Source organism: Lepidochelys kempii, chromosome 5 (genome assembly GCF_965140265.1).
Source record: "Lepidochelys kempii isolate rLepKem1 chromosome 5, rLepKem1.hap2, whole genome shotgun sequence".
NCBI classification, from domain to species: domain Eukaryota; kingdom Metazoa; phylum Chordata; order Testudines; family Cheloniidae; genus Lepidochelys; species Lepidochelys kempii.
Genome location: NC_133260.1, coordinates 21,719,307 through 21,731,974, shown reverse-complemented (window position 1 = coordinate 21,731,974; position 12,668 = coordinate 21,719,307). Strand labels below are relative to the sequence as shown.

General features: G+C 39.0%; 1 protein-coding gene across 12 annotated transcripts in view; it reads right to left on the bottom strand.

Moving 5' to 3' along the window:
* The window catches only part of NEDD4L (NEDD4 like E3 ubiquitin protein ligase), a 371,293-nt gene that overhangs the window by 66,268 nt on the left and 292,357 nt on the right, over positions 1 to 12,668 (bottom strand). For 9 of the 12 annotated variants that reach the window (XM_073343628.1, XM_073343622.1, XM_073343624.1 and 6 more), the window contains 4 exons: positions 9,617 to 9,749; positions 9,185 to 9,361; positions 2,910 to 2,984; positions 397 to 456 (listed from right to left, as the gene is read on the bottom strand). In XM_073343628.1, coding sequence (XP_073199729.1) covers positions 397 to 456; positions 2,910 to 2,984; positions 9,185 to 9,361; positions 9,617 to 9,749 — 445 coding nt within the window. The remainder of the gene's footprint in view (positions 1 to 396; positions 457 to 2,909; positions 2,985 to 9,184; positions 9,362 to 9,616; positions 9,750 to 12,668) is intronic. The other 3 variants (XM_073343625.1, XM_073343626.1, XM_073343623.1) reach the window with 2 other exon arrangements.

Here is a 12,668-nt window from a genome sequence, read left to right as displayed (position 1 = left end):
TGTTAAGTCAGCACAAATGGTAAGTGCTATATTTTAAAGGGTCTCCGTGTATAATCAACATTGCAATTAGTATTGCATTTAAAAATAAAGTGCTATATCTTTCCATTTTTTAGCACTAGTCAATGGTATTTTCCAAGAGTGTCACTCTGTTTAAAAATCAATTGCATTATATCTGTATCTTTACAGTATGCTAATATTACTGTGATATTATCATACTACTTGAAAAGATTATTTCAAGGTAAAAGGTGAAAAACAAACGTTAAAACTTAGCTAGGGTTTCTGAAAAGTTTAAACCAATACACTGCTGCTGTATGAAAAAATGTCCAGTGTCATAAAACATGCTAAACCCAACCCATATTTCATTTACAGAAAGTGTTTGATAAAGAGTATTATTACCGTTGGTTCTTCACCACCTGTGACAGTTGAAGAACGAGCTCTCCTAGATGGACCACTCTGCTGTTAAATGATAATTAATGTTACAGATAAGTATGTTTAGTGATGAAGGTAATAGATTATGCTCACATCTTCAGGAATCATAGCCACTCTCTCACACTTTTTAATGGAGAGCAATTAGACTGAAGTAATGTTAAATAAAAGATAGCAGCAAGAAAAATGAAGCCATCGATCACTGATAACCCAGATGAACACATCACTTATAAATTCAAAGACTGAGGCACTAGTCTAATAGTTTTGGTGCAGGATTCTCTATATACACTAGTGCTATAATGTAAGGTGTTTAAATAATTACTTTTCCAAACAAAAACAATTTTACATCTTCAGCTCTACAAGCATAAAGCGCAGACATTTAGAAACGAAGAGGCAATTTTCTGGCTAGCAGTGAGCGCACAGCCCTGTGAAAAGTCATAATAGTAATAATAATAATAATAATAAAAAAAGAAATTGGTGTTCCAAGTTTTCAGTAAGGAGCAATATGTTCCAGGACAGACAGCTTAATTAGAAATAAAGGAAGGGTTTAGTTGCTAGAGGAAAAATGACTGTTAGTTCAGTAGAGATTGATGATTGGTTAGATCAGGTATGTCCCAGTTTTAAAGTAATGCTTTTTTATACTGCTGTTTTGAGCACCTAATTTCATGTAGTAAACATTTTAAAACAATAAACTGAAGGAAGAGTCATAACAAAGCCTAACCTTATACACCAGTTAAAACAACCCACAAACCACAAAGGACAGAAGTGAATCAAAAATATTGAAAAAGCAGAAGCTGGCTGGTGCAGATTCCAGCACAAGCCAATCACTTATAATAGAGAGGAGAGACCGTTTGAGTATGCTTTTGCTGCGAGCCACAATATTTTTAATGCAGTAGGATCAATAAGTAGGTAGTACTTTATATACATTTCCCTTGAACACATACAGAAACATCTATTACTGCAAAGCCACCATTTCATAATGACATATATAGAACCATTAGATAATCTCCAGCTTTACGGTGAATTTAATCAATAAAAATAGGAAAAAAAATGTCAACTGTTTAATACAATGACAAATTTATATTAAAAATCTTAGCCAATTTCAAATACAAAAGTGGCTGAATCACACCAATTTAACAATAAAAAAGATGATAATTATTCATATTTTGTTATTTCCTGAAGATACAAGTTCTAATGATCCTTTTCATTTGTATGTCCATATTTACAGTTCTGGTAAAAAATGGGGAAAAGATTTCTGCAGAAGGTTCTATAGGAAATATTGTCAATTTTTTGTTGAAATATCATCCGTTACGAAATATTCTGGCCAGCCACAGTCAAAGGCTGATCTACTGCAACTTTATTCTAGGTTACTCTATCTGCGACACCACCACTTTGCCCAATTCTACGGAAAAAAATGTAGAGCTTGCTGGACATCAGCAGTAAAGTGCTAAATAACTATAGAGTAAAAGAGAACCCAAAGATACCTTTCCTGTTTAACAACCACCTTGGGATGTGGATTCTTTTCCTGTTTAAAGGGATTCAGTTAATTTCTTAGCTACTATATTAGGAAAACCTTGTTGACATATCATATTGGTCAGAAAATTATTGTGGCCGTTAGATTTTGGTTTTACATGGCCCTTCATAAAGGGGATTGTTAAAGCTGGTTGAAATACTAGCCAATTTCTTTTTATTTAAATTGGAAAAGTTTTCCACTAACTTGCTGCAAATTTTTTCACATTTCAAAAAGTGTTGATTTCGCCTCCACTCCCACCACCTCTATGGGTGTGCGTCTATTTCTTTTTTTACGTTTCTTCACAGGCCAGAAAATGTTATGGTAACACTTCTGTGCAAATTTTGAATGGCTTTAAATAATATTGACACACAAAAACAAAAACCCACGCACAAAACAGTCCATGAATTTTCAAGTATAACAACCCCTATTCCCCACTCTCCAAAAAAAAACAACCCCCGCCCCAACCACTGCCCACCTCTCAAATTTAATGAAAAATGTCACCAGTTTTGCCCAATTCTAATTATATAGCTCCCTGTAAGCCCAGGTATAAGTTTATTTCAAAATGTGTGTATTTGATTTTCCAAAAACCTAGCACTGGGCCAAATTCCCTCAGTGACACCCAGCTCCAGATTTCAGAGATGTAAATGAGGCCAGAACTAGCTGCATGGGCTCAAATCCTGGCCCCAATGACGTCAATGGTAAAACTTTGATCAACTTCAGTGGGGCCACAATTTCATCCACTGTCTTTAATCGTCTTGACTTAATCTTTTGTAAAACCAGTAAAACCGCGTTACTATGTTGACCTACGCAACATGATCTTAATTTGGAATCAGTTACAGATTCGTACAGTCATATTCCTACCACCTCTGTATAAATATTCTGAAGCCTCTGCAACAGGAAAAGGTTCCACTCAGAACCAAAGAATATTTAAAACAAAGTATAGAAGAAATAAAAATTAGCTTTGATTTACCAGTGATAAGTGAGATTGTTCAGCAACTGCATCTGTTACACTGCAAGATCTCAATCTTGAAGAAGGATCTCTCTGCTGAAAGAAAGGAAAAACTTCCTAAATTGTAATGCATTAAACACATATGGATTTTCATTTTATCAAATTCATTTCTATTTTTCAATATTACTCTCTGAGTCCAAAATAAACCATGCTTTCCCTGCAATCTCCATCTCCTTTATATTTCTACATAATCTTGTGTCACAATCAAAAACCATTCTCTTAAATTCTCAGCATTTCACCCTGGGCTTGTTTTGAACTAACTGGAAACAGAAAGAAGCGAGCCACACATCTCGTCCTGTTATTTAACAGTCCAGTTATGGATGTCTTACGAACAGACTTCAAGGGAGGAGGGCTGGCTACTTGGCAACTTCTCCTGGAAAATACACAGTAGATTAAACAGTCCTGTAACTGGCAGCAAGGTGGGAAGGCTGACCCCAAATGAAATGGCTGAGTGAAAGTCCCATGGTGCTTTTGACAGTCTGTTTCTATGTAGCTTCGGAGGACAGAGCTCAGGGAATATGGGATGGGACTGGGCAGTATAAAGAAAAATACGAAACCTTTGCTCGACTCTCTGCGGCTCTCAATGCAGCCCCTCACTAACCTATAGGATGGAACTCACTTCACATGAAGAGTCTATACAAGATTCCCTGCGCCAAATAAATGCTGCATTTGTCACCCACATAGGGGCAGGGAAGGGTGCTTCTCCCACACAGGAGTGATTAAGTGGATCCAATGCCCACATTACCCTGTGCACTGAGGGCTGAAAGCTCTATTCCAGAACACATGTTGGAATAGTGGCTATGGTGGATCTTTGTTGGAATCCAGTGCCCTGGTCATGGTTGGTAGGATGAATGCATTATCAAATGTACTCCCAAGAATCAATTCCTACCTTAAAAAGATAGAAATAGTAAGAACACCTGCAGGTGTAAAATGTGAATTCATTGTATACAGACTGCAACTGTGTCCACGCTGCAGTGGAAATCATGATTTGCCACCTAAATAGACATACCTGTGCTAGCTTTAATCCAGCTAGCACGCTAGAAATAGCAGAGAGTACATACCCAGGGTCCTGGGTGAGCTTGTTCAACCCATATTGAAGCCTGTGCCAATGCCTTTTTATTGCTATTTTTAGCATAGTAGCTAGATAAAAGCAAGAGTGGGCATGTCTACCCGGGCTGCAAGTCACATCTTCCACTGCTGTACAGACATAAGTCTGTGATGAAACTGCAGTTAATAGTAATATGTAACTGATATCAACTCAGTAATTTAACACAGAAGTTGACCAATTCATTAGGATTAGAACAGATATTACTCTTAGTCTTCTGTCATTCTGTATCGGTATTTATATTGTACCTATCACGACAGTATCTGTAGTCATAATAAACATTACAGGTGGTATAATAAAGAGACATTTAATAACTATTAGGCATGTGCTTTAGTTGTCTGTGTGCGCTGCTGTCCCTCTTTTTTAAAAATCAGGTTTTCCTGTGTTTATCATCAGCTCCTACTGGATTTGGTGGAAACAGACACTCTTATCTGCAGACAGGTACCTACCACTTGAGCTTTACATTGCAGTGCAAGCTTTTTCCTGCCTTAAAGAACTGGTTCCTTTATTAAGACATTTGTATCCCCTGTCAAAAAAACAGCCTAGCACCATACGGTGCTATCATAGGAGTAAAAGACTGATGGGGAACAGAGTATGAACTCACTGCAGACTAAGGTTCTTAATGGCGGTCAAAGGATAAGAGAGCATCTGTGATCTTAGAAGTCCTCCATCCCACATGATTTCTGAACCACAAACGAAAGGAAGCCTCAAGAATGCAATATGTAGCATGTCCAGCTCTTATGCTGCGGGAAAACTGTCTGTCTCTTACCTATATTTTTTGAGGATAAAATCTGAGTTGACTAGACAGAGACTCAGATGGATTACCCAGCTTTCCAGGTGAATATGAAGATTATGGACTTCTTAAAAAAACCTATTTTGACAATCATAGCAATTAAATGTCTCTTCACGTTATGCTAGACACTGCTTCCCATTACAGCAAAGGGAACTAAGGCTTTGAGAAAAATACCCAATATCATAAGACATGATTAAGGTCCTACGTAATTTGTAATATTGAGGAAATTGCAGCTCCTGCAACATTAGACTTCCGCCGCAATTTTGATTTTAATTAGCTTACTTTGGACCCTATTTTCACACACAATTTTGCATAAATATTGAGTTTGCAACACACACTCGTTTCCCTATTAGTACAGTAGAACTCCATTTATGCTAGGGCTTGGGCTGTCAGCTAGGGCTTGGGCTGTCAGCCCCGCACATTAATGATTGTAATATAGTTGCAGCAAAATGTTTGATATCGAAAAAATTAGCAGGCATAACATAATATTTGAGTGTTTATATTGTTACAGCAAATTTTTCTTAATCAAATAGGACTTCTCTGGCTTTTCCAAATAACCACGATCAATAAAAGGTCCATTATTACTTTCCCATGATTTTCCGTGTCTTGCCCACAACTCAGACAAAATTATTTGATAACCATCCCGCAACTGAAGTAGGGTCTTACTCATGATAGAACTGAGAGAATTATCAACACTAAGCGTGACACAAAGTAATACTGGTAAATGACTGAATTGCATTTCCTGGTCCCAGTCACAAAGACAGAGGTCAGGATTACAAAAAACTGCTCCATATGGAGACCTAACAGTTCTAGACACAGCTTACTTAGAGAATTACCCTTTGCATGCATGGACCTCAACACATCACTACAGTGCAGCAGTGAGAGTGAGGGTCCAAATGCTGCACATCCCCATCCCCTTTTTGTTTAAAAGGGGTCTCATTTTAGAACTAGTGTGAGCGGGGAAGGGACTAGTTTATTGATGAGCCCCAAATAATCACCCTGCTAGATCTTTAAAAATACCAGTGCTGGTCCCACTCAATTTTTCACACTGAAATGTAAGCCTGAACAGGTGGCTTTTCCTTTCTACTTCAAAGCACAGGCTACTTCCATAGAAATTGGCTTTATAAACAAACTGACTCAAAATGAACACAAATTACGGCCCTAAGCCTTCTCAGATTTGGCAGCAACTAAGGTTCCTTCTCAAAGACTGTTCTTCCCAGATCCCCTCTCTCTGTGCAGACAGCCACTCCAATCTCCTTTATACCTAGGGTAGGGTTAAAGGTTCACCTGCAACAACGGACCAGGGCTCAGCAACACCTGTCAGGCTCAACACCTGCTAACAAGGCAGGTTCTCAGGATAACACTGCCTCCATGTCCACTGCATGCATCCGATGAAGTGAGCTGTAGCTCACGAAAGCTTATGCTCAAATAAGTTGTTAGTCTCTAAGGTGCCACAAGTCCTCCTTTTCTTTTTGCAGATACAGACTAACATGGCTGCTATTCTGAAACATGTTAAAAAACACATTCACTTTATAATATCCTCATATAGTGTACTAGCTTCACATACTAGCATCTGGACTTTAGATTCAAGGCATTAGGCCTAGTGTCACTGATTTTTCTATTACTCATGAGAATTCCATAAGATGGAAAGAAAATCAATCAGCTTCAAAACAACCTCTCACTTTGAACCGTATTCTCTCCTTCTAGCATCAGCAATGCTCCTTCTTAATTGAATTGTTGCAAGTTAGAAGCCTATTAATTTAGCTGACAAGCACTGTTTGTGTGTCAGCTTCTTTCTGGATACCTTATTGCACTGCTTTTCTATATCGTCTGAATGAGATTGCAGGTTCTGTGCGTAGAAATAGATTTTGGGTATTTTTAGACTGTTTATTTGCACAATTCATATCTCAGACATTCTATGCAGAGGACAACTGGCAAACAATATATGAATAATGGGATAACTGTGAACTACAGATATACAAACTATCTGGCCTGTTTAAAGAATGATTCAGACTGACACTCCCAGGTGCTTCGGGAATACAAATAAACAACAACATAAAGTAAAAAGAACAGGAGTACTTGTGGCACCTTAGAGACTAACAAATTTAGACAGAATGGGCCATCTTAATTATCAAAGAAAAAGTTTTTTTCTCCTGCTGATAATAGCTCATCTTAATTAGCCTCTCACAGTTTGTATGGCAACTTCCACCGTGTGTGTGTGTGTGTGTGTGTGTGTGTGTGTGTTCTTACTATATGTTCCATTCTATGCATCCGATGAAGTGGGCTGTAGCCCAGGAAAGCTTATGCTCTAATAAATCTGTTAGTCTATAAGGTGCCACAAGTACTCCTGTTCTTTTTGCAGATACAGACTAACACGGCTGCTACTCTGAAACCTAACATAAAGTAAGTTAATAAGGTGAGTCTCAGAACCTTCAGTCTTTCCCCAAAAGATTCAAACTTGTTAGATCAAAAATTGTATTAAGAGTATACACAAAGTGAAAATCAGTTTTTAAAAAAGAAAATCTCATTTTGCTGCCACATACACTATGTGTGGGACAAAAATTATTATTGATGTATCTTATTTTAGACAATTTTTTCAGCCAAAGCTATTGGTTCCATGTGGCTAGTCTCCTGTCCCCAGCATCGCTATGAAATTAGTGGGTATCCACAAAGGCACCAGGCTCTACCATGTAAGTTCTGGTTGCAGGATTGGGGCTTCAGAGTCTGCTAAACTAGCCAGCAGCTGACATTCAAATCATCATAAGATATCTATTCAAATAGGCTCTGAGTAGAATTTACATCTACTTAATTTTGTAAAGTAATACTTAACGAGAACATATCTCAATTTAGGCTTCTTATCTCCTGAACTGCAATAAGATGTCCTATGAGACAACAATATACTCAGTTTCCTATGTTGGATTCAGTATTTACCATTGTTTATTTTATCAGACACGAAACATTCCCACACTTGCAATCATATTACTCGTCCTCCATGATATCATCCATTTGCCTTAATTATAAGATATTTCAAATACAGATTGTAACTTTTCATCTTACTAAGGAGGGTAAATGTATACAAATCTAACAAAACCCTGAAATTTCCTATTTTACCACAGCTAAATAGCTCCAACTGCATCTTGTTTAAGCCTTTTAATATTTGATTCAGTTCAAATAGTGAGGTCTTTGCCAAGTTCCAATTTCAGAGAATAGCCCTTGTTTTAAAATATATTACAAACATACACGGAAGCAATATCTTTTGTTTGTAAAATGACCATCACTGTAACAGTGCTATAAAGCGAAGATCATTTCCACTAGTAGGATTTCAAAAAATGTTCATCTCAGTGAAACAAATTACAAAATCCATAATAAGTCATAGAACCATAGAAAATTAGGGTTGGAAGAGACCTCATCTAGTCCAAACCCCTGCTCACAGCAGAACCAACACCAACTAAATCATCCCAGCCAGGCTTTGTCCTGTAATAAAGTGTAAAATTTAAAGTGTAAAAGTGTAATATTTTAATAAAAAATGACTTAAAATTCAATGAAAATAAAAGAAGTCTTCCTTCATGTGAGTGACTTGGTAAATCTGTTCAAGTAACATTAGTATTGTTTATTATTTTTAGTACTACGTTGAGTGGTGACATTCTGACCATATCCAGCTGTACAACCAAATTCAAAGAGACACTTCAGTTGAAATTTAGCATCTGCTAAAACCTAAGATCAAAAGACGAGTTTCTATGTTTGCTTTTAAAATTTTAATACACACACCCACTCAAAACCACCACACTCTGAAATCCAAATAAACATTCCACAGTGGTGTGTAATTCATCTCAACATTGTGATATTTTGCCAGTACTTGACAACCAGACACCAAAACTGACAAGTCTATTTCTAACTGAACTGGAAAAAGCGAACAGTAAAAAGTAAATAGGATTTTTTAAATATTCAGTTTTAATAATCAAAAGATGGTATTTACAAAAAACCCATACTATAAGCCAGATTTGTTTTTAAAGACACTGGAAATATTCTGGCTCCAATGAAGTCAATGGCAAAACTTCCATTAACTTCAGTGGAAGCAGGATTTTATCCACGATCTTTCACTGTTTAGAAGATAAATGCATATTTAATAATAATTCTTGCTCTTGTTCAACCTCAAATATCAATTTATGGGACAAGATTGAAGTTATTAAAACAAGAATCCCAACTCTCAAGTGTAAAACAATACTTGATTCATAATACCTTCCAACTACTACCTAACAGATGGATGATTCAGACCATATCAGACTTAATAGTAACTAAGGTTAGTTCAGTAATATATATGGTGAGCACAATGCTTACAATCAAAGAACCAAATTGTTCCCCATTGAAATCAGGAGTGACCTGAAGTCTTCTGTTCAGTTCGTCAGACAGCTCCTGAGGACTGGTCCGAGAGACTGGAGAAGCTGGGGGTGGTGGCAATGACAGGCTTAAGGAATCTCCACTTATACTCGCTTCCTCTGAAATGGTTTCCCAGGGCTGACAAAAGGAAAAAGATTATGGCAAGTTAGACATGTGAATTTGCACGGCTTTGGAAAAAGCACCTCATTCAGTTTCATTCCACCTAATTATCACCAGAATTTGGCTCAGGCAGCTATCTCAAAAATTGTGTATTAACTAACTTATAATTAAAAGGAATCTGTTTGGAGGGATTTAACTTAGTTATAGGGACTCTTGTAACACTATAGAACAGTTTCTTATTGTTGAGGAAATGATTTCAAGACCTGTACATACTTCAGATGCCTCTCCACTCTCCGAAGGCTCAGGCTCCAAATCCTCACTAATGTGTCTCCGAGAACGAAACCGTCTATGGGCTGCCTCTTGGTTTATCTGTCTGATGTTGTTGTCCGAATCAGATGCAACATCACTGGACATTGTGGAAACGAGCAAGGATAGAGGGGAGAACAGGAAAACTATTAATGCTAAATTAATGCATTGTAATTCAAGATGTTCTGTCCATCTACAAGTAATGAAAAAGATCAACCCTTAGCCCAAAGCAAATAAAATCTGAAGTCAATCACAGGACTTCTGTTTAAGTTAAAAAAAACAGAACAGATTTTAGTACTCATTGCAGCTACTCTGACAACATTAGATACTGAAATCCTTTATATATAAAACAGGTAGAGCAGCCAACACTTCAATACACTACCCCACCATTGTGTGTGCTCGTGATCAACCAACTAGTCCTGCCCATACTCTGGCACCAGTTCAAAACCAAGCACCCACCCCTAGGGACTCTGGCCAGCTTCCAAAAGACAATCCTAGAGTTCTTCTGGCTGGCACAGTACTAGGTCTCTGCAGGTGTCCTGAGCTTCCTCCTGGAGAGGTGGACAGGGCCTGGACTATACCTGCAGCCAGGTACATGCCATCTGCCTTCAGCCCTGCAGAGATTCTTTTATGGTGCAGGTCATCTGGCATAGAACATGCTAGTGCACACCTTCCTCCGCCACCTCTCAGGGCTCCAATACAACTGGTAGTTCTTTTATCTCCACCCATGAGTGTTGGATCATATTAAAGTAGTTCTGAATTAAAATCACAAATGAGTTTGATTCCCCAGAGTTTAAATTCCAGGGTATTACTAATTAAGAGGTCTCTTGGTTTTTGGTACTGTTTCTCTCTCTCTATGTGCGAAACTTGCAAGCTGCTAATTGTGTTAGTACGTTCTAAGACAGAGTCTGTTCTCAAAGCAATTCACACAGAGAGAGACTCAAAGCAATACTCTGTAACAACAGAAACAGCACCCAGAGACTCCTCCCCCTTTTGTTGTATTAACAATTGTGATTAAAATAGAGATAGAGGATGTATGTGGATGGATGCTTGGTGTGGATAACTGAATGATCAGGGAAGTGCCAGCCTAAGAGTCCAGTGTCCATCGGCTGAAGAAGGCGTCAAGTGGAAATAACCAGAGGACTCCCGGAGGGCAGACTGGAATCCACCCAACAGCCTCAAGAATGGGAGAACCAAAGAACAAGATAACATCTAGTAGCATGGAGCCGCCAGGAATGTGCTATCTGCTGATTGATTCAGCAACAGCATGATGAAGCAATTCCCATAGACTGGCATAGGAAGAAATTCCTATAAAAATGGACTCTAGAAAGTGAGAACTTTGGGGTCTGATTCTGCAAACCAACTTCCAGGAGCATCAGATGTGCATCTGACGAGGCCCTGCTCCCTCCTCATGTCCAGGCCACCTGGCCAGTGGCTTGGCATGAGCAACTCTAAGGCTGGAAACTATGATAACAACCTTGCAGAACCTGTGTGTGTGTGCATGAATAAATGTGTGAATAAATATGAGATTGAATGGAATGTTATAGCTATAACTAACTGCTTACTATGATTCTGTATTCACAATAAATGTATTTTGCCTTTTCCCCTTTAATAAGATACTGCTGGTTTTTAATTTATTGGTAATAACATAAGCTGTTTATCTTATTACCACGACTTCCCCAGCATCTGGAAGCTGGTTTCAGCAACCAGATCTACAGGGCCATCAGAATCAGAGACCTCCTGGACTATGATTGCAGGGACTGGGTGGACCCTGTGGCGCTCGGCCAGTGCATGGGGCTGCTCACCCTGTATATCACCCATCATTTTGAATCCATTTTAAGCACTTGTGGGAGAGGAAGGTGATCAGGAACAGTCAACATAGATTCACCAAGGGCAAGTCACGCCTGACCAACCTGATTGCCTTCTATGACGAGATAACTGGCTCTCTAGATACAGGGAAAGCAGTGGATGTGATATATCTTGTTTAGCAAAGCTTTTGATATGGTCTCCAACAGTATTCTTCCCAGCAAGTTAAAAAAGTATGGATTGGATAAATGGACTATAAGGTGGATAGAAAGCTGGCTAGATTTTTGGGCTCAATGGGTAGTGATCAACGGCTCGATATCTGGTTGGCAGCTGGTATCAAGCGGAGTGCCACATCACTTTTGTTCAACATCTTTGTTAATGATCTGGATGATGGGATTAGAATCAAGAAGAATCAATAGAATCAAAGAATCAATCCTGAAGCACTTGCATGAGAGGAAAGTGATCAGGAACAGCCAGCATGGATTCACCAAGGGAAGGTCATGCCTGACTAATCTAATTGCCTTTTATGATGAGATTACTGGTTCTGTGGATGAAGGGAAAGCAGTGGATGTATTGTTTCTTGAGTTTAGCAAAGCTTTTGACACGGTCTCCCACAGTATTCTTGTCAGCAAGTTAAGGAAGTATGGGCTGGATGAATGCACTACAAGGTGGGTAGAAAGCTGGCTAGATTGTCGGGCTCAACGGGTAGTGATCAATGGCTCCATATCTAGTTGGCAGCCGGTATCAAGTGGAGTACCCCAAGGGTCGGTCCTGGGGCCGGTTTTGTTCAATATCTTCATAAATGATGTGGAGGATGGTGTGGATTGCACTCTCAGCAAATTTGCGGATGATACTAAACTGGGAGGAGTGGTAGATACGCTGGAGGGGAGGGATAGGATACAGAAAGACCTAGACAAATTGGAGGATTGGGCCAAAAGAAATCTGATGAGGTTCAATAAGGATAAGTGCAGGGTCCTGCACTTGGGACGGAAGAACCCAATGCACAGCTACAGACTAGGGACCGAATGGCTAGGCAGCAGTTCTGCGGAAAAGGACCTAGGGGTGACAGTGGATGAGAAGCTGGATATGAGTCAGCAGTGTGCCCTTGCTGCCAAGAAGGCCAATGGCATTTTGGGATGTATAAGTAGGGGCATAGCGAGCAGATCGAGGGACGTGATCGTTCCCCTCTATTCGACATTGGTGAGGCCTCATC